At 46.4% G+C, this 21,498-nt stretch overlaps 7 protein-coding genes across 7 annotated transcripts; 2 read left to right on the top strand and 5 right to left on the bottom strand.

The window, feature by feature from the left end:
• Positions 1–2,820: 2,820 nt before the first annotated feature.
• On the bottom strand, positions 2,821–4,979 carry LOC134032403 (gastrotropin-like). The gene is made up of 5 exons (XM_062476375.1): positions 4,835–4,979; positions 4,155–4,246; positions 3,732–3,889; positions 3,363–3,452; positions 2,821–3,133 (listed from the first exon to the last, which is right to left on the bottom strand). The coding sequence occupies exons 2-5, from the start codon at positions 4,216–4,218 to the stop codon at positions 3,074–3,076; spliced, it is 372 nt and encodes a 123-aa protein (XP_062332359.1). The 5' UTR covers positions 4,219–4,246; positions 4,835–4,979; the 3' UTR covers positions 2,821–3,073.
• On the top strand, positions 4,678–5,745 carry LOC134032402 (gastrotropin-like). The gene is made up of 4 exons (XM_062476374.1): positions 4,678–4,963; positions 5,127–5,296; positions 5,379–5,468; positions 5,637–5,745. The coding sequence occupies exons 1-4, from the start codon at positions 4,897–4,899 to the stop codon at positions 5,697–5,699; spliced, it is 390 nt and encodes a 129-aa protein (XP_062332358.1). The 5' UTR covers positions 4,678–4,896; the 3' UTR covers positions 5,700–5,745.
• Positions 5,746–6,626: 881 nt separating this feature from the next.
• Positions 6,627–9,392, bottom strand: LOC134032704 (gastrotropin-like). Its single transcript, XM_062476729.1, has 5 exons — positions 9,080–9,392; positions 8,401–8,492; positions 7,978–8,135; positions 7,609–7,698; positions 6,627–7,379 (listed from the first exon to the last, which is right to left on the bottom strand). The coding sequence occupies exons 2-5, from the start codon at positions 8,462–8,464 to the stop codon at positions 7,320–7,322; spliced, it is 372 nt and encodes a 123-aa protein (XP_062332713.1). The 5' UTR covers positions 8,465–8,492; positions 9,080–9,392; the 3' UTR covers positions 6,627–7,319.
• Positions 8,922–10,091, top strand: LOC134032703 (gastrotropin-like). Its single transcript, XM_062476728.1, has 4 exons — positions 8,922–9,208; positions 9,372–9,541; positions 9,624–9,713; positions 9,882–10,091. Exons 1-4 carry the CDS (start codon positions 9,142–9,144, stop codon positions 9,942–9,944), a joined length of 390 nt encoding a protein of 129 aa, XP_062332712.1. The 5' UTR covers positions 8,922–9,141; the 3' UTR covers positions 9,945–10,091.
• Positions 10,092–10,204: 113 nt separating this feature from the next.
• On the bottom strand, positions 10,205–12,791 carry LOC134032702 (gastrotropin-like). The gene is made up of 4 exons (XM_062476727.1): positions 12,639–12,791; positions 12,003–12,163; positions 11,592–11,681; positions 10,205–11,348 (listed from the first exon to the last, which is right to left on the bottom strand). The coding sequence occupies exons 1-4, from the start codon at positions 12,703–12,705 to the stop codon at positions 11,289–11,291; spliced, it is 378 nt and encodes a 125-aa protein (XP_062332711.1). The 5' UTR covers positions 12,706–12,791; the 3' UTR covers positions 10,205–11,288.
• A 1,480-nt stretch (positions 12,792–14,271) lies between these two features.
• On the bottom strand, positions 14,272–15,491 carry LOC134032881 (5-hydroxytryptamine receptor 4-like). The gene is made up of 2 exons (XM_062476937.1): positions 14,740–15,491; positions 14,272–14,631 (listed from the first exon to the last, which is right to left on the bottom strand). Exons 1-2 carry the CDS (start codon positions 15,489–15,491, stop codon positions 14,280–14,282), a joined length of 1,104 nt encoding a protein of 367 aa, XP_062332921.1. The 3' UTR covers positions 14,272–14,279.
• A 966-nt stretch (positions 15,492–16,457) lies between these two features.
• On the bottom strand, positions 16,458–17,535 carry LOC134032471 (alpha-1B adrenergic receptor-like; the record flags this gene model as incomplete). Its single annotated transcript, XM_062476442.1, has 1 exon — positions 16,458–17,535. A coding segment is annotated over one exon (573 nt), but the record flags the coding sequence as incomplete, so codon positions are not given.
• Between the last annotated feature and the right edge of the window lie 3,963 nt (positions 17,536–21,498).

The raw sequence follows: 21,498 nt of genomic DNA, 5'->3' as shown, positions 1-21,498 counted from the left end.
TGTCTGGAGCTACCAAATGTCCTATTCCTGACTGACCAATGAGTTGAAGTCAGTATTCACCACAGAGATGTCTGGACCTCTGTTCAGTCTCTGAGTTGACAACACTGTCCTCTCAGCACAGTGTTGCTTTAGTCAGCCTAGAGTGCCAGGGGGCTGGATAGGTGGCCTGGGCCATCGCACAGCTGGGGGGAAGAAGAAAAGAAACTGCATCTGTGCTAGACTAGAGTATCCGATCACAGATAAATGGCTAAGATGATTCCAAATAGGATTTGGACCAAGGTCTGTGGCCAGCACTATTCAGGGCTCTGTCCTGTATGCTACTGTGACACCACCTGTAAGACGCCACGCCTTCCTCAACTGTGGTGACTTTGTACAGCCTCCGTTTGTTTCGTTAATTCGGCATTCCTCATTATTGATGTTTATTATTATAATTTGTAACTTTTTAGTTTAGTTAATTTTTTTTATTGTATTTTTGCATATTCTGTTTTAGAACGTTTGATGCTAAGGGTGTGAACAAATATCCACGTCAGTCTGCTCTCCCCTCAACTGTACACACACACACACATACACACACACACACACACACACACACAAGCAGCTCACTGAGGTCTCAAGGTGCAATAATGATAACGGTGAGACTGTTTTGGTTTTGTTGATGGATAAATCTCCCATCAGCCATCAAGGTCTGGTGACTTCACCCCGGGACATCTTCTTATAACTTCTTGTTGATGGTGTGACTTGATGATGTGCCCTGTGGCGGCGCAGGGTGCAGGAGGATGACCACAGGGAATATGTTGCATATTGCAGCCAAACAAAAAACTAAAAGAAACAATTCCTTCTGTAATGTACCACGGCATTGTTCTACAGGCAGAAAGAAGATGATGATGATGATGCAGTCACACCAGACTAGGACTATCGTCCACATGAAATGATGCCACAAACCCATCACCTCTATTTTTGTAATATTGTTTTTTTTCTTCTTTTTTTTCTAGGTTTGGTTGATATGCCACTGAACGATAAAATTGTTTATTTTATCAAAATGTGCCATGGGAATAAATGAACAAATACAAAAGAGCAGCCTAAATGTTTTTCGTGTGTGTGTGTGTAGCATGTGTGGTGTGCCCAACCACAGCTTGGAAGGAAAACAGACAGACCTGACTTTCATACAGACAGTGGTTAAGTAGTCATCTTGTTACTTTGTTGACTATGATTCTCCTGAAGGGCCATCATGTAGGAGTACCAGCCTCTGCCCCCCAGCCTCTGCCCCCCAGCCTCTGCCCCCTAGCCTCTGCCCCCCAGCCTCTGCCCCCCAGCCTCTGCCCCCTAGCCTCTGCCCCCAGCCTCTGCCCCCTAGCCTCTGCCCCCTAGCCTCTGCCCCCTAGCCTCTGCCCCCCAGCCTCTGCCCCCTAGCCTCTGCCCCCTAGCCTCTGCCCCCTAGCCTCTGCCCCCCAGCCTCTGCTTGAGGGCCGGAGACAGTGAAGGTTCTTTGTTCAGGCGTTCGGTCTGCTGTGTCCAATGATGTGTGAAAGCATTCTTTCCTTCCTTTCCAGCTGATATGAAATGATTAGCAACATAAAGTGCTTCTAGCATCACCTGCCACTGAGAACCTTCTGACAAGAACGGACTACATTCTTTAATTTAGGGAATTTTTATTTCATTAAAACCGTAATGAATATTCATGTTCACTCCGGTACCTTTCCAGCCATGTTACCTCAGTGATTTATCAGATATTTGTTTTGTAGGAGTATTTGAACAGGTCCAGTTTGGCTGACTGTTGCCGTAGGTTACGGATCACACTACAATGCTCGTCCTCTATCTTCTTCCTCCTTTCCTCATGAAATGTAGCACGGCGGCCTGTCACATACAGGCCTATTCACCCCCCTCACTCAGTATTAATACAAACATTCTCTTTAACTTTTTCTCTCTCACACAAACCATGTCAGCTCTTATTTGACATGACATTATGCTTGTAAGTTGTCGTCTGCACCCCCCCCCCCCCCCTCCCAACACACAGCATGTCTCTGAGGGGACCCTGGTGTTCCACTGTGCTCTGGACAATCCAGCCTCTCTTTAGTGTGGCTCATAGTGAGGGGGTCATTGTGGTGTTGAACAGGGCCCTGGCCAAGACCATCCCTGCATTTCCATGTGCTCTGAGGACCAGCCTTGTGCGAATTGAAGACAAAACCACTGTGTAGGATTTACATTGGAAACAAATGAGTTGTGGCATGTTTTTTTTTCTTTTTTCAAGCGTTTTAGTTCAACTGTTTCCCTCCCAGCATGTTGCCTGCAGTGTTACTTTAACACAGCATATACAGCTTCAGGACTGTTTAGATTAACTTAAATAAAATAATGTGCTACTCTTTGTACTGTAGGCAGCAGTTGTTATGGCATATCTAGCTGTTACAGAGGTCAGAGGCCCTGGAATCAACACCACCGTGAGAACTTAGAAGTGATTGAAGTCAGTGAGTGAAGAGGATTATATTCTATCAGTCACACTGACCATCTGTGTGAGGAGAGGGATGGAGATAGGAGAAGGGCGATGGGTCAGTGTCTTGATAATAGATCATTCTCTCCCCAGCTTGTGTTTGCAGGCAGGGAGGGGGCTTAGCTAACTTGTTTGAATTTGTCTGGGGGGTGGAGAGGGAGGGTATTCATGGTCTCCCTGTTATTGTGTTGGGGTGGTGTTGTCTGTATGCACGTGCTGAGGAACTTACTGGGCTGATCCCTGAGTCTTTGGCTTCTAGCCCCATCGACTGCTTAGTTCTCTAGAGAAAGTACAAACTTTACTAACAACAATGGACGACGCAATTGTTTGGTTTTATTTTTTATTCAGAGCGGTTTTATTGTAGTAAAGCAGTAAAGAAAATGTATGCTGTGATTGCTGACAACAGGGATGATTATATTTCGAGTTTTCCGTTAATAAGCACAAAAATATTTGGCTACGGCACAGTTAATTCTCTCAGCGTCTAGCCTACAACCCGAACAGGCGCTAGATGTCGCTGTTTCAATTACATATCAAGCATTGAGACATCAGACACCCGCCCCCTAGTGGTGAGAATGTAGACCAACGCCTTTAGATTTGAATGCTGACTTTCTTCATGGTCACTCCTTTCTCCCCAGGTACAGTGTATGTCTACAGTTGGGAGAGATGGTCAGTTAGGATGGAGTATAAAAAAACAAGAAAATGCCAATATGGTGTTCGATCATAACGAGACATGTTTTCAATGTCATACCAAATTGAGATGAAATGTAACAGTGGAGAAAAATCTAATTATCTAACAATAGTTTTTATGACTGTTAAAAAGGAAAGCAGTTATTGAATATTTACACTGAACACTGATAACTACATATCTCATGCTCACCTCAATTAGCTTTCCTTCAACTATCTGTGCTGTAAAGAGGAAGGCTGGAAACTGGACGATAAGAGTCCCCATCATGTAGGCGGGAATAGCCTGAGTTAAGAAACAATAAGAGACAGATTATTTACTCTTTCCTCGATGATTCAAGTGTTGAAAGTGCTGATCGTGAATTTCAGTACATACGGTACAATATTCGCAGCGATGAATATTGCACCGACCTTCGAAGGTCTTGGCACTACGTTACGTTAAATTGTATTCAGTCGGCACACATTCCGAAAATTCTATTGAGATAGCGGTGTCATGCAGTGTGTTTTTAGGTCAGAAGGAAATGACCACGAGGACAGTATACAGACACGTCTTAAACTTTCTTACCTTGAAAATTAACCCTCTTCTGGTGGTGAGCTCGCACTCCTTGCCAATTGTGAACTTGTTTGTCCAGTTTCTTGGACCTTCGGGCCGAGTCCAGGTGATTTCCATTCCAGTTTGAGACAGCTCCGTCACCTTTTCCATGGTCTCGGGTTTACCTGAGCCTGCAAGAAAACAGTCAAGTTCACTATGAAACCTGGAGGAAACACTCAAACTGACTGGACTTGGGAGAAGTATTTATATACAATTTAAAAACATGTTATACTCTCTTTCCTGTTTTAAATGATTCCCATTATCTGCGTGGCAAACCAGAAATGTTCTCCAACATTACAAAACTATTCCTCGACAATGTCCATGTGGAATAAAGGTCCTTTGTATCCGTATTGGGTAAATAAAGACCTATGCAGGTGACAACAGCTGATTACCCACCTAAGGCCTCCCAGAACTCATCCCTCTTCTCCACCGACTCCACTTCATACGTTCCCTTGAACATTGTAGAGCAGGAGCTGGCGAGGTTCAAGCTGAGAGGTGAAGATGCAGTTCAGAGGAGTGCGGATGCTCTCTCTTAAATACTGAAAATCGACATCAAGGGGGGGCAGCCTAGGGTGGTGTGGTAGGAGACATTTGCTTCTCTTTGGGATTCAAATCCCTGTGTAAATTGAGGGTGGCATCTTGACCTATGTGTCGGTATGTCTCCTCTCCCCTACCTGGCCCGCCCCACTCTCTCCATACCCAGGCTACAGGACTCTAACTGGGGGGGGGGGGGGGGGGGGTGCGTTTGAAAATGCAAAAACAGTTCAAATGTGATCAGTTATGTTCCTGTTTCCCACAGGGAATGGTACCTGGGTGTTTCAACTGCTACTCATCTGAGACAGTCTGTCTATTTTGATTGTGAGGAAAATTCCCGTTTTAATTTTGAATATTCACCTGGGTCTATTTAAAACCAGCATGGCAGGACAGATTAATACCAGTTGTTATTGCTCCTGGCCTGGATTTTTGTTTAAGCATTTGTGTGTTTTAGGAGGGGAGGGTAGGAGCTGGTTGGGGCTGGGTGCTTCTACTAGAGAAGTCAGGAGGTATAAAACATGCAGACAACCACAGTTCTGCACCAGTCTGCTGAGACACATTGAGCTCCTCATCTTGTCCTCCGACAAAGCTCCTCTAATCAGCCATGTCCTTCACCGGGAAATACCAGATGGTGAGAAAGGAGAACTTTGATGAGTATATGCAACTGCATGGTAAGATATAGTTTTGTTCTTGATATTCTTGAGTTCTCAGATTTACTTTTTTTGTTACTGAAACAAAGAGAAAAAGAAATATCACACACAAACACAGTCCTGTGCTGAAGTCACACCTATGTTTCACCTGATCCTAGTATCTGTCCTGTGATCCCTTTCGTAGGACTCAATAATGACCTTGTCAAGAAGGGTATTGACGACATGTGGGTGACCGAGATCAACCAGAATGATGACTTCACCTTGACCAAACAGTTCAAGAACCGCAGCTGGACAAACACCTTCACTGTCGGGGAGCACTGTGAGCTGACGTCTGTCAACGGTGTCAAGTTCATGGTAATTAATTATTCATTTGTTACAAATAATTACTTTGTGGACAGGAAGTTATGTTTTCTACTACTGTGTTTGTGTTTATCAGACCACCCCCACCATCGAAGAAGGGAAGCTGAAGATCCAGTATCCTCTCTATCTTTACACCGCTGAAGTGAATGGTGACGAGCTGATTGAGGTGAGAGAGAGACAGAGAGACATTCACAAAAGTAGAGAGCAAGAGTAGTGAGAGACTTAAAGATTGAGAGGAGAGATACTCAAACAGGAGAGATGTAACACTAAATGGCAAATTACTGAAATTTCAATGTTTCACTCTGGCCGTCTCAACTTTCTTCTCCCCTCCCAGACCAATACAATCTTCACCAAGAAAGGAAGTTCTATCTGTTACTACTACAGCAAGAGGATCTGAGTCTTAAGGGCAGCCAGGCCCTTCTGCATTGGGTTGACATGCTATATATTCACCCTGCCACTAGGGGCAGTGTGAACATGTCCCTCTGTGTTCCTCAGTAACCAAGCTGTCTAGTAAAAGCAAGAGAAATAAAGTTTTCCTGGTATATATGTGCTGTCTTCCTGAAATGATTTGCAAACACCCATTGATATTTTGTGACTTTGAGATCCCTGACATCATGTTTTGATTTGGTGTAATCTTAACAAGAAGATTTAGCAGGATCCACAATAAAAGAATAGGACATTTTTTCATGAAACAAAGTTGGGTAATGATACCATTAGATCGATACAGGTATCATGATCTCTGGGACTCTGGTCCCACCTGCTACTGAGAACCATCTGACAACAATGTCTGACAACACTCTTTCATTTACGGAAGTTTTATTTCATCACATAACAATAACAAACATTAATGTTCACCCTTGTACCTTTCCTGTCACGTTACCTCAGTGATTTTGCAGAAAGTTGTAATGTAAGAGTGTTTAAACAGGTCCAGCTTGGCTGAGTGTGACTATAGGTTACGGATCATACACTACAATGATGAGCTCTCTCTCCTTCCTCCTGTTCTCATCCCTCCTCTCTCTCCTTCCTCCTGTCCTCCATCCCTCCTCTCTCTCCTTCCTAGCCCTTCTCTTCTCTCACAGCATTGAATGTAGCATGGGGGTCTGTCATATTGAGACCTATTCATAACTCACTTGGTACTATTACACAAATTCTCTTTATTAATACACACATTATATCTCCCAAGCATACACTGTCACCCTGTCTATCACACTACACTGACATCATGGTTTACATTCTGCTTGTAAATTATCCTCCTGCCCCCCTGCCCCTTGCCCCCCCCCCCCCCCTCCCAACACACTGCATGTCTCTGAGTGGGTCTCTGAGGGGACCCTGGTGTTCCACTGTGCTCTGGACAATCCAGCCTCTCTTTAGTGTGGCTCATAGTGAGGGGGTCACTGTGGTGTTGAACAGGGCCCTGGCCAAGACCATCCCTGCATTTCCATGTGCTCTGAGGACCAGCCTTGTGCGAATTGAAGACAAAACCACTGTGTAGGATTTACATTGGAAACAAATGATGTGTTGTTGCATGTTTTTCTTTCTAGCCGTTTTGTTCAACTGTTTCCCTCCCAGCATGTTGTCTGTAGTGTTACTTCAACTTTCAGTTTGTACAGCTTCAGGAGTTCTTTAGATGAACTAGTCTGTGTGCGCGTGCAGAATAATTTACTGGGCTCGTTACTCGAGGCAACAAGATCCATGAGTCTGTGTGGCTTCTAGCCTTGTCGGTCACTGAGTTTTCTCTGAGAAACTAGTAACTTTACAAGGCAACAGCAACCGACAACACAATACTTTTTCAAATTTGGGTAGTTTTATTTGAGTAATACAGTCTATGAAATGTATGGTCTGAATTGCTGACAACAAGGAAACGGAATAGATTTCCAGTTTTCTGGTATGGCTAAGGACAGTCAATTCTCCCAGCGTCAACAATCTAAACAGCCGCTAGATGTCGCTGTTTTACACACGGGGCATTTAGACATCAGAGACACCCGCCCCCTAGTGGTGAGAATGTAGACCAACGGCTTTAGATTTGAATGCTGACTTTCTTCATGGTCACTCCTTTCTCCCCAGGTACAGTGTATGTCTACAGTTGGGAGAGATGGTCAGTTAGGATGGAGTATAAAAAAACAAGAAAATGCCAATATGGTGTTCGATCATAACGAGACATGTTTTCAATGTCATACCAAATTGAGATGAAATGTAACAGTGGAGAAAAATCTAATTATCTAACAATAGTTTTTATGACTGTTAAAAAGGAAAGCAGTTATTGAATATTTACACTGAACACTGATAACTACATATCTCATGCTCACCTCAATTAGCTTTCCTTCAACTATCTGTGCTGTAAAGAGGAAGGCTGGAAACTGGACGATAAGAGTCCCCATCATGTAGGCGGGAATAGCCTGAGTTAAGAAACAATAAGAGACAGATTATTTACTCTTTCCTCAATGATTCAAGTGTTGAAAGTGCTGATCGTGAATTTCAGTACATACGGTACAATATTCGCAGCGATGAATATTGCACCGACCTTCGAAGGTCTTGGCACTACGTTACGTTAAATTGTATTCAGTCGGCACACATTCCGAAAATTCTATTGAGATAGCGGTGTCATGCAGTGTGTTTTTAGGTCAGAAGGAAATGACCACGAGGACAGTATACAGACACGTCTTAAACTTTCTTACCTTGAAAATTAACCCTCTTCTGGTGGTGAGCTCGCACTCCTTGCCAATTGTGAACTTGTTTGTCCAGTTTCTTGGACCTTCGGGCCGAGTCCAGGTGATTTCCATTCCAGTTTGAGACAGCTCCGTCACCTTTTCCATGGTCTCGGGTTTACCTGAGCCTGCAAGAAAACAGTCAAGTTCACTATGAAACCTGGAGGAAACACTCAAACTGACTGGACTTGGGAGAAGTATTTATATACAATTTAAAAACATGTTATACTCTCTTTCCTGTTTTAAATGATTCCCATTATCTGCGTGGCAAACCAGAAATGTTCTCCAACATTACAAAACTATTCCTCGACAATGTCCATGTGGAATAAAGGTCCTTTGTATCAGTATCGGGTAAATAAAGACCTATGCAGGTGACAACAGCTGATTACCCACCTAAGGCCTCCCAGAACTCATCCCTCTTCTCCACCGACTCCACTTCATACGTTCCCTTGAACATTGTAGAGCAGGAGCTGGCGAGGTTCAAGCTGAGAGGTGAAGATGCAGTTCAGAGGAGTGCGGATGCTCTCTCTTAAATACTGAAAATCGACATCAAGGGGGGCAGCCTAGGGTGGTGTGGTAGGAGACATTTGCTTCTCTTTGGGATTCAAATCCCTGTGTAAATTGAGGGTGGCATCTTGACCTATGTGTCGGTATGTCTCCTCTCCCCTACCTGGCCCGCCCCACTCTCTCCATACCCAGGCTACAGGACTCTAACTGGGGGGGGGGGGGGGGGGGGTGCGTTTGAAAATGCAAAAACAGTTCAAATGTGATCAGTTATGTTCCTGTTTCCCACAGGGAATGGTACCTGGGTGTTTCAACTGCTACTCATCTGAGACAGTCTGTCTATTTTGATTGTGAGGAAAATTCCCGTTTTAATTTTGAATATTCACCTGGGTCTATTTAAAACCAGCATGGCAGGACAGATTAATACCAGTTGTTATTGCTCCTGGCCTGGATTTTTGTTTAAGCATTTGTGTGTTTTAGGAGGGGAGGGTAGGAGCTGGTTGGGGCTGGGTGCTTCTACTAGAGAAGTCAGGAGGTATAAAACATGCAGACAACCACAGTTCTGCACCAGTCTGCTGAGACACATTGAGCTCCTCATCTTGTCCTCCGACAAAGCTCCTCTAATCAGCCATGTCCTTCACCGGGAAATACCAGATGGTGAGAAAGGAGAACTTTGATGAGTATATGCAACTGCATGGTAAGATATAGTTTTGTTCTTGATATTCTTGTGTTCTCAGATTTACTTTTTTTGTTACTGAAACAAAGAGAAAAAGAAATATCACACACAAACACAGTCCTGTGCTGAAGTCACACCTATGTTTCACCTGATCCTAGTATCTGTCCTGTGATCCCTTTCGTAGGACTCAATAATGACCTCGTCAAGAAGGGTATTGACGACATGTGGGTGACCGAGATCAACCAGAATGATGACTTCACCTTGACCAAACAGTTCAAGAACCGCAGCTGGACAAACACCTTCACTGTCGGGGAGCACTGTGAGCTGACGTCTGTCAACGGTGTCAAGTTCATGGTAATTAATTATTCATTTGTTACAAATAATTACTTTGTGGACAGGAAGTTATGTTTTCTACTACTGTGTTTGTGTTTATCAGACCACCCCCACCATCGAAGAAGGGAAGCTGAAGATCCAGTATCCTCTCTATCTTTACACCGCTGAAGTGAATGGTGACGAGCTGATTGAGGTGAGAGAGAGACAGAGAGACATTCACAAAAGTAGAGAGCAAGAGTAGTGAGAGACTTAAAGATTGAGAGGAGAGATACTCAAACAGGAGAGATGTAACACTAAATGGCAAATTACTGAAATTTCAATGTTTCACTCTGGCCGTCTCAACTTTCTGCTCCCCTCCCAGACCAATACAATCTTCACCAAGAAAGGAAGTTCTATCTGTTACTACTACAGCAAGAGGATCTGAGTCTTAAGGGCAGCCAGGCCCTTCTGCATTGGGTTGACATGCTATATATTCATCCTGCCACTAGGGGCAGTGTGAACATGTCCCTCTGTGTTCCTCAGTAACCAAGCTGTCTAGTAAAAGCAAGAGAAATAAAGTTTTCCTGGTATATATGTGCTGTGTTCCTGAAATGATTTGCAAACACCCATTGATATTTTGTGACTTTGAGATCCCTGACATCATGTTTTGATTTGGTGTAATCTTAACAAGAAGATGTAGCAGGATCCACAACAAATGCATAGGACATTTATTCATGATACAAAGTTGGTTCATTATACAATCCGTCTGTGTTAGGATACTTTTCATGAACAGTGTAAAGCAGCTAGCAGTTACGTAAATTATCTCACATAAAATAGCGAGTTTGGGTGATCTTCCCAAAGTGATAATTGACGATAGGATTCTATGTTGCTGCCCTTCAAGGAAGAGAGAACAAGTTGTTAAAATTGTACGCTTCGAGCTACATTGACAATTACGAAGGTAAGGTTGATCTAACTCACATAGTAAAAGTAGCTAGCTATCTAGTAAGGGATTTGAGCAGTAGCTAGCTACATTAGCTAGGCTGGCTAATTAGCCATTTGTCGCTACATTAACCCTTGTGTTATCTTCGGGTCATTCTGACCCATCAGTCATTGTGACCCACCGTCGTATTGCGACAAATTTACCGCATACAAAGACAAAGTGAAGCATTTTCTTTTAACAGCTAGGCTGTCTCAGACCCCCCACATTGCAAAGGTTAAAAGAAAATTATTTTAATTTGTTTTTGTATTGGGTAAAATTGGGTAAACACAACTATGGTTCGTTATGAACCTTTGGGTCATGTGACCCGAAGGCAGCACGAGGGTTAAAATGTGGGCCTACTCAATTGTCTGTCGGTTTGCTTGGTAGTCGTTAATCTTAACAGATGAATACTTGATCTGTCAGTTCCCTATGGATAATGTAATGTACATCATTGTTCAGTTTATAACAAAAATCTGGAAACGGGAGAGATCGCTACAGGGCGACTTTGTATTGGTCGAAGAAAAAGAGCGAGAACCGTACAATCTTGTGTAGGCTTAAGAGAGCAATAGCTAAGAGTTAACAACCTGTTCTGGATATTAAAAGTCACGTTTCTAACTTCGCCGTAAGTTCTAGACCTGGGAATCACGCAATAATTACAGGAAATGTATATTATTTGATCAATTTCGCTTAAGCAAATTCAAGTCGAGTGTATGTGAGAACAGAAGAGTTTCGCCTGAGTTCAGGGATCTGCTCGGGCAGGTTTGCCGTTAGTCGCTACTGTCAGAAACTGCTGGGAGGGAGTCGTAACATTTATATCCTCCTGTTGATCCTGGAGAACGTCACGCTCTTCTCTCCTGGTGTTACACAATGCTGCATTCGGGGAGAAAGGGAGAGTAGGAGAAAGATAGACATAGTTTGAGAGATTCCTGTTCAAATGTTGTCAGTGTGTGACCGCGAGTTAAAGAGGCGCTATGATGTTGTATGTATGTATATGGTATAATATAGTTACGTTTAACAGCGTATACTCCGATTTGATCATAATCTTGTCTCAGGTCAGAGGAGACAATGTACAACTGATTGTCTATATTCACGCCAGATTCACAAATCTCTCACCATGACTAGCTTTTCTCCATCCATCTCAGCTGTGAACACATAGTCTGGAAACAAGATAGTAAGTTTGCCCCCATCCATGGTGGGGGTGGCCTAGGAGGGACAAACAGAGAGCAGTTAGTTGTATTTGTCAGCATCCTGCAGTTTAGATTGGTGTTCTGCCTGTGAGGAAGTGAGGATTCAGCTGCAGACTGCTTATGGGCTGCAGGTTGCATACAGCTCGCCTGACATTTCTGATCACATATGGATTATAACCTCTGATCTTTATAAAACAATTACAACAAGTACAACATTTGTAGACAATATTTCTCTGACATACGGTACCAGTCAAAAGTTTGGACACATTCATGGGAAAATGTGTCCAAACTTTTGACTGGTACTGTAAAATATATATTTTTTTAAATGCTGTCTTACCATAAACTTGGTCCCTAGCATAGTGTCCAGTTCACTCTCTTGTCCGATGGTGAAAATATTGGTCCAGGTCCAGTTAGGGATCTTCTGGGTCCAGGTGAACTTCTGACCCTCCTGACTCACCTCACTCACAACCTTGTAGTCCGTTTTAGCATTTAGCAACCCTGCAAGTAAGCAATCAAAATTAAGCTAGGCTAGGCTACACAAGGTTGGGTTAAGATTAGAACGTTTAAAAAATGAAGAAGGCAGGCATTTAGGTAATAAGTTCTCTGCTATACACAGTTTATGTTCAGTCGAAAATATTGTTCATCTAGCCGGGTTTAACTATTATAAGTCCATCTAATGGCAATTCAGTATGCATAAGCCACTTTATCTCAGTATCCGATTGCACTATGTTGACCATTCACGCTGCTCATTCTATTCTTATTTTTATATATATTTTATTTTATATTTACATTGTTGTATTCTTAGATTGTTTAGTTCTTAGAAATAGTTAAACTTTTGTACTTTTACTTAATTTAAGATCTGTATATGTTTAGTGTTTTGCACCTCCCTGCCACAGTAAATTCTGTGTTTGTTTAACATACATGGCGAATAAACCGAATTCTGATTCTGATTGAAGGTAAGATGTAGACCTACCAATGGCTGCCAGGAACTCCTCGTAGTTCTGCTGGCTTTCCAGCTCGTAAGTCCCAGAGAAGGCCATGGTGTGGTTGAAGGAAGACGGTACTGAGAGAGGAGTGTGGGAGAGAGAGAGAAGAGGTGTGGTGACGTCACACACACACACCCACACACAATCGCACACACACAATCGCACGCACACAATCGCACGCGCACACACCTCTGTTCTCATGGATTCTGACTCAGATACCGACTCACGTTACCCACACACGCACACACACACACATCTGAGGCACTTTAACACGCATACACACACACCCCGAGGCCCCAGAAGGAAGTGTCTTCCTGTCGCCCTGTGACGGAGGGCTACAAGTATGCAGCTTCAGGTCTGGTTCTGCCCCAGCAATCAGCGTTACTTTCCTGACAGAGCAGCATTGTTGAGTGTTTAGGTTGGCCACACAGCAAAGGCGTCAACTGTGGCTTCATTCCTTCAGTTCACCCTCAGGTACTGTTGTTTTACGAAACGGGTGACTACACGGGTTGCTGCCACTGGATTTGAACACCACACAGGTGGTTACACGTTGGGGCAGGTCGATCTTCTGTTTGATTTACGAAACCAGACATAAACTTGATTGATAATTCAATGCAGATCGTGTATTAGAATATAATACACCCCTCCTCCTTCCATAAAACGGTTTTAGCTCAAAGTTGTTGCAAATGATTACAAACACCAGATACCATATTGTGTAGGATGTTACACAGTAAACTTGAACCCTTGTGCTGCCTTCGGCTCACATGACCCAAAGGTTCATAACGAACCATCGTTGTGTTTAGACAATTTTACCCAATACAAAAACAAATAAAAATAATTTTCTTTTGACCTTCGCAATGTGGCGAGTCTGAGACAGCCCAACGGTTAAAAGAAAATGCTTCACTTTGTTTTTGTATGCGGTAAAGTTGTCGTAATACGACGGTGGGTCACAATAACTGATGGGTCAGAATGATCCGAAGAAAAACAAAGGGTTAAACTCTTGGCAACTGACACACATTTCCGAACCTCATCTCCAGTGCTGAGGCTCACCACTGTAGATGAGACAGTTATTTATGAGGTTCAGATAAATGGAACTTGACAGTCAGGGAAATCAAAATCCTCTTAGATGTTTTCGCCTGAAACGCCCCAGGGATAAGAATGATATGTTTCTTGTTGAATTACAGCAGATAAACTAAATGTATTGCTTTGAAATTCTTTCTTTGGAATGGGCCGGATCTAAAAATAGCTGGAGATATTTTCTTTGCAGGGATCATGCCCAGCCGAGCCAGCTCAAACACCACGTCTACGATGCTCAGGTGATGGATCTGAAAACAGTTCCCAGGAGTTGTCAGCTCCCCTTCTCTCCTCACCCTCCCCACCATCCATCCTCTCCACTACCTCCTCTCCTTTCCCTCCCCTCTCCCCCCCTCCCCGCCTCACCATCCATCCTCCCTCTCCTCCCCTCCTCCCCCTATCCTCACCTCCTCCCCCTCCTCCCCCAGACTCAATGACTCAGCATTCTTGCATAATTCTTGTGCTTTTTTATTTCTTACCTTATATCAATTCAAGTAAGTTTTATTAAAATAGTATTTATTCAAATGGATACAAAGTAAACAAAGTTGATTGAGTCAGTTCGAGATAGTTGCTGGGGCAACGGTTGCCTGAGCTTCCCTGCCTTTGCGCAAGTATTCCAGACACGCCCCCAACTTCCTTCCCAGCATGGCACTTCCCAAGATGGAGGTGAAGGCGCATCGGAAGTGTCTGTTGAAGGAGGCGTAGAGGAAGGGGTTGAGGGAGGAGTTGGCGTACCCCAGCCACAGGAAGGCCTCCAGGAGGACGGGGCTGACGATGTAGCCCCACAGAGGGTGTACCATGTTGACCGTGAAGAAAGGGAACCAGCAGAGCAGGAAGACCCCCATGATCAGACCCAGCATCCGGGCTGCCTTCCTTTCTTTCCTCATGGAGTTCTGATGGCCTTGCCTGGAAAGGCCCAGATGAAGCCTGGGGATTGAGTCCTGAAAGTTCCCAGATTGATGGCCTGGCACGGAGAGCCTTTCTTGGTCCCCACTTGAAGGCCCTTGGTGAAGCCTGGGTCTTGAGTCGTGGAGCTGCCCAGCCTGGTGCTCCATGGCATGGATCCACCTCGCCTGGCGGTTGGCAGCCAGGAAGATCCTCCCGTATGCGAAGATCATGAATCCCACGGGGATGAAGAAGGAAAGGGTAGAGGAGGCGACGGCGTACGGGGTGTAGAAGGCGGCCAGGCAGGACTGCCGGTGCATGTGTTCCTGGCGACCGCAGTACCAGCCTGGGCCTGCAGGTCCGGAGTACATGCCCAGGAAGACGCAGAGCGAGGAGATGAGGAGAGGAAGAATCCAGCAGAGGAGCAGCAGCAGGATCACCCGTCGGCGCGCCATGCGGGCGGGGTAGTGCAGCGGCTCGCAGACCGCCAGGTAACGATCCAACGCCACGCAGCTCAGGTTGAAGATGGACGACGTGCACAGCGTCACGTCCAACAGGAAGTGGGCGGTGCAGAACGTCCTGCCGAAACGCCAGTGGTCCACGGAGCGCGCCAGGCTGAACGGCATCACCAGCACGGCGACCAGGAAGTCCGCCATGGCCAGGGAGACCGCGAAGGCGTTGGTGGGAGTCCTGAGCTTCCGGAAGCACGCCACGGAAACGGCGACGAGGAGGTTGCCGAGGACGGCGAAGATGGGGATGGGGAGGAGGAGGAAGGTGACGCAGACCCTGGCTGAGGTGCTGTGGAACAGGGACGTGGAGCTGCTGTCGAGAGGAAGGCTGTGGTTGTCCGATGAGTTGTTGTAGGCGGGGAGACACAACATAGTGACAGGAAACACAGGTCATTCACTTCCATAAAGACAGGCTGGAGGCTGTGTCAATACATCCCCGACCGAGGAGAAGTTCAGATAGGTTACAGAGGTTTTTATCGCAATGTTAAGTGTAGCAGAATCCTTTTCTGTCTACTGTGCTGACTCCTTCACTCTCTCTTCTTGACTGCACAGTGGTCCTTGTAGATCTATAGAACAGGCCGTGTGCTCAGAAGTGTATGTCCCTCCTTGCGTACTTGTCTCTCTGCAGACGAGTCTCTCTCCACAGCGACAGAACATGCAGAAGTCTGGGAGACAAAGAGGAGACTAGCACAGCCTCTGTGCTGTGACGACACGATAATCTGTCTCCTCACAGGAGCCTGCCCACACCTTGTAACACACACACCCCACCTCTGGGTGTCCATGGACAGTCACACCTTCCCAGGTCAACCATTAACCTGTGGTTGGCTGGTGTGAAGCAGATACGCAGCACTGCAGGCTCAGCTCACATCGACCCAGTCTGCCTCACTGGGTCGTAAAGCTGAGCCTGTCCACCCTAACCCCCTCCCTCCCCTGCCCTCCCTCCCCACCTCCCCCCCAGGCCTCTCTGGGGTGTTTGTTCTCAGCACTCTCCTCACGTCCACTTCATCTGGATCGCTGGAGCAGGGCCCGCTGTCTGCCTTGACAACAGGTGATCAGGAGGAACGGAACACAGATGTCTTATCACTGCCGGGGTTGTCTAATGGCCTTGTTGACAGGTTGAGCTTGATGATTCAGAGTGACACTCTTGTGAGCCCATCGCCTGGTAACCGACTTACGCAAGTGTTGCCACACTTGAGGCACGTAACGCATTTGTTGTCATAGTTGTGCCGTGTTAAGTGTATGTGTTCTTGTAATTTGTGGGTTATTACGACTCCTTCAGATCGCAACACGCTACTGTAGCCACTAAACCCAAGGAATCACCATAGGAATCAGGTTATACTTTATTTACCCAAACATATTATGCATAAACATAGAGTGACAGTGACACAACACAATATCATCTCCCATTTCACAAAACGTGTTACACGACCACTCTCCTTAGTTGACTCATTTAACCTCCTCCTCTTCCTCCTAAACTGTGGTACTCAGGCATCTTGACAGAACCAGTACTGTCTAGGTATATACATGCATCTGTCTCTTACTGAAACCCAATCCACTCACTCAGTATGTGTGGTTAATCCCTGCTGATTTGCTGGCTTAACTCCATCCTGAAGACCTCTGGGAAATGTAGTAGGTTTGATGTTGTGGCAGGGTTGTCTCTGCCTCTCCTCTGCGGTGGGACCAGCATGAGTCTCCTCATGTCTCTCCATTTCCATTCAAATCCCTGTCAGGAACGGCTTAACTGTGGAACATAAATCTCAGTTTGAGATTCAGATCTTTTGTCCATTTGGAACACCATGAGGACGATCCCCTCAAACGTCTCCAAACTTGGCAAAGCTCAGAGTCACACTTTGTTCTCCGGAACAACCCTCCCGCTCTCCCCCGCCTCCCTGCCCCCGGCCTGTCCGAAGGTGAAGGCGAACCCTCCTTCCCTGGCCCTCCTCCCCCCCGCCTCCCCCCTCAACGTCCCCTGCTGGCGGTCAGTGGGAGCCCCTGGCAGGAGGGTGGGAGAGGGGGAGGCGGGAGGGGAGGATGTGCTCCTCCAGATGAACAGCGCCTCCCCCTCGGGGCAGGTGGCCAGCCCCTTGGCCAGGTACCCTGGGCTGGGGCTGGGGCTGGGGGAGGAGGGCAGGGTGCGCTGGCTCCCGTTCAGACACCCGGAGGTGTGCTCGGTTGAGCCCTTGCGGGAGTGTACGGAGGACTGCAGGTGGGACGAGCGGTACTGGTAGGCCCGCCAGCCTGGGCGTTTCCTGCGGTGACACTGGCAGCGTAGGATGCGAATGAAGGCCAGCTTGAACTCGCGGCTGTAGCAGGGGTAGATGATGGGGTTCAGGCAGCTGTTGAAGTAGCCCAACCAGAAGATCACCTTGAACAGGGTCTCTGGTGGTCGTAAGCTTGCATTGAAGGAACCTGGAGACACGAGAAGACCATGAACATGTTAGGGTTGGTGATTTATTTGTAAGTATGTTATTTTATACATTTAACCTTGTCGTTTTTGTTGGTTATAATGTTCAACACAAGTGTTTTGAGTGTAATTTCAGTGCATCTTTACATCACACAGTCCTTAGTGTTCTTATTCAACTCTGCAAGTTCTCATTGTGTCCAGCAGGTAGCAGCACAACGTAACTCTATTCCTCCATTGAGCCTAGTAAAACACACTGACAGCTTTGACATGTTCAGATTGGTTTGAGATATATAAAACAACAAATTGGAGGACATTTCCAACAAAACAAACTCAGTAGAAATACCAGATAAACAAATCTAGGAAAGACGAGCTATCCATTTCTTCCCAGTTACAAGACAGCAGCCCAGTTGGGCTTGTGGCTGTGACAGTTCTCGTAACAACATTAACAGATGACCTGGCATTCCTGAAACCCATCAACCCACTCATAGCAAGTGTCTTAAGGGGGAGGTCAGATCTGCTAAGGGCTTTAAGTTACAGAACCTCATTAAAGGTTATGCTTCTGAAGTCCTAGGATCAAACATCCCTTTAAGAGGATCTTCCCCCGGAGAGACCCCTTATCTGTAACCTAGCAGACCTCTGCTGAGTGACAAGGAGGCTGGGTACATGGGGAGGGAGAGGGGGCGAGAGAGGGGGGGAGAGAGAGAGAGAGAGATGGAAAGCGGCAGAGGGATGGGTATCTAGATTATGTCACAGGTGTCATTTTAAGTCTCTTTTGTTCCATTTGCCTCTCTCTCCCTCTCTCTCCCTCTCCCTCTCTCTCTCTCTCTCTCTCTCTCTCTCTCTCTCTCTCTCTCTCTCTCTTTCCCTCCCTCTCTCGTCCCCCCCCTCCCGGGGGGCTGACTGGAGGCATTGTTGATGATAGGAGAGCCAATCTGAGGAGCTGCATCTCAGGAATGAACGAAGGATTAACACAGGAAGTGTGTGTGGGAGACAGAGATGGTTGGGGGAGTCCGGGGGAGTTGGTGTGTGTGTCTGGGGCGGGTTACATATTTGTATTTGGTGTGTGTTGACTATGTGTGTGGGGGGGAGAGAATGGACAGAAATAAATAACACAGATATAGAGAAGAGAGTTAAAAAGAGAAAGAAGGAGAGTGTGTTGAGGGTGTGGTCTCCAAGGATCCCAATCCCATTCCTGTCAGGTGGTGAGCGCTCTGTAATCCTCCCAGTCATGTGTTATAAGTCAGTCAAGTGGAGCTACTGCTTCTGCCTGCCTCAGAACAGACAGATAACTCACCCTCCTCAAAGACACTGTCCATGACAGGTTGATTCAGCTACTTGTACATAAAGCTGGTGTAGGTAGAGAGAGAGAGAGGCCTACACTTCAATGCTGTTCTGCATTCGAAGCAGAGGCTTCACTCCTGGGTTGCGTAAGCCTATTGACCGTGGGGTGGTAGTGTTCAGGGGTGAAAGTGGCATGTGAAAATACCAGGACTAGGAACCGGACACATCCATCTTCACGCAACGCCAAAACACATACACCAGGAACGTTCTCTGTCTGCAACAGTGAGGCTGGCGTGCACGCGCACACACACACACACACACAACCCCTGAGTCTTTATTTTGCTGTCTCTCCCTTTCTCTAGGGTCTGGGTTTCTGTTTTCCCCTCTTGCTCTCCCTCCCCCTCCATCCCTGCCTTCCTACCCTCCCTCTCCCTCTCTCTCTGGCCCAGGTCAGGACCTGGACGGCAGCCCGCCAGGGTACCAGTGTGCTGGGAGAGTACCAGTGTGAGCTGGGAAGCTGAACGTCCTCCAGAGGGCCTGTATGTGACTGGCAGCTTACCCAGCCGGGGCCTACCAGGGCTGGGCAAGGGCAAACACAGCTGTGTGCCCCCTGGTTCTGCCTCTAACCTCAGAGCCCTCCTGGGACAGGGTCATGGAACACTGGGCTGGGTGTGCGTGCTTGTTTTCATATAGCAAAATATATAAATATAAAAGCTTGTGTTTGTGCATGCGTGTACGTGTGTGTGGGGGTGTCTGCGTGGGTGTACACTCCTACACAGCTATACGGTTGAGGTTAGGGTTGGTGGACGGTGGGTCGCTGACAAATATTTGTGAACTACTGGTTAAGAACCGTGGACAGGCTCTCCTGGAACTCTTTGTGCTTTTGTAGAGTCCCACCACAACACAGGCAGCATGCAGACAGAGGGCTCGGAGCAGCTGAGGGGTCCAGGAATCCATCCCTCTTCGTGACCCAAACTCTGCCCCCTGATGTCCTTGCAAGGCGGCACTAGCAGAGGGGCATGTGTGGACCTGGCTGGTACAGGTATGTCTACTACAGGCTGCTGTTAAGGTTGGTGTTGGGGTGTCTTGCTTGTCCTGGACTTGTGTATGTATAGAAGCCGTCAGCCAGTCTGAACTAGTGATTTACCTTCAACAGTGCCTCAACAAAAACAAACTTCTGTGTAGACTAACACACACACACCCTAACTACTCTGTAGACAAACACACACACACCCTAACCTCCCCGTAGACTAACACACACACACCCTAACCTCTCCGTAGACAAACACACACACACACTCTTCCTTGAACAGAGACGCACACACTTGTCTGTAACTTCAGAGACAGCTTCCTTTGTTTAAGTGCATTTTGGGCTGCTTTGTACATTTGTGTCTCTCCCAATGTTTATGTTGTGTCAACAGCCCGAACTGTGCTGTTTGCCAAGGAAGTGGGAGGATAGCAGGATGGCAGGAGGACAAAAGAACAGGGGGAGGAGAGGCATGTGGGGGGGTGGGGGGGGGTGCAGAGGGAGGAGAGGGAGGTTGACTATTGTTTCTTCTCTGATTCCCACTTCTGTGAAAAATGTGTTTGCACCCAGAAGAAAACCACACAGCACATCATTCGGTTGCCCAACACACACGCTTGCACGCGCGCGCTCGCACACAATGCAGGGACATCTTAAGGAAGCCACGTATCCTGTTATTCTCACCCGTTTTAAACAACTGAATAAATCGTAATTTACACTCTTCCAAGTGTACACACACATCCAGATGTGATCTAAAGCACCGGGATGTTCTAAGATGAAAGAGTGTTGCGTAATACCTTCATGGAGAAACATGGGATGAAGTTTTTCCTGTCCTTTTACACGTCACACCCCAGCTAACCCTGTGGGTGCCCCCGGATCACATCCCAGCTTTACCCTCCATCCCTCGCTCCAACACTTAGCACTCCCATTACTCTTCCCTTCCAGACACCATTTCAATTACCCTCAGAGAAGCAGGGCCAGTGGCCTCACTACACCAGCACTGCATACACATGTATACACACCCACACACACACTTGCCCACAGAGCTAGAAACACACAGGGTAGAATCGGTTGTGAGTGTGTGCCATGTTTGGGCACACAGCCAGCTCAGTCTATAAATGAGGAGCTTTCACGGGACATTAAAGCTGCCTCAGAGTGTTCAAGTGTTGAGGAAACACACACACTGTTACACAGATGGACACACACACATACATGGAATCACTGACACACACACACACAAACACATGAATACATACACACTCACACACAGCACCAGGGGCAACACTGAAAAAGGAGAAGAAACATCATTATCCCTGCACGGTGGATCCCCTCCCTGTGAGATAACTCTGGAGGATTCAGAAGTGTGTGTGTGTGAATATATCTCAGCGGAGAGGGAAGGCATCACTGACACAGAAGTTCTAGAAAGTACAACTGAAGCTGCCATTAATGTCTGTGACTGAGAAGAACAGGTCTCTCTCTCTCTCACACACACACACACAAACCCACACCCACCTTCACACACATCCAGGGTACTGTAGGTAGAGTAGGTAGGTATGGTTGTGTACTGTTGTGGTGTTACATACAAGTGTGTTATTCTGACAAACATGACACAGGCCTCCAGCAAGACCCTGGGCTCATCTGGTGATTAGATTTATATAAACAGGATCCAG

This window comes from Osmerus eperlanus, chromosome 13 (assembly GCF_963692335.1).
Source record: "Osmerus eperlanus chromosome 13, fOsmEpe2.1, whole genome shotgun sequence".
NCBI lineage: Eukaryota > Metazoa > Chordata > Actinopteri > Osmeriformes > Osmeridae > Osmerus > Osmerus eperlanus.
Note: the sequence above shows the minus strand (reverse complement) of the source record. Positions and strands in the feature narration are given on the sequence as shown.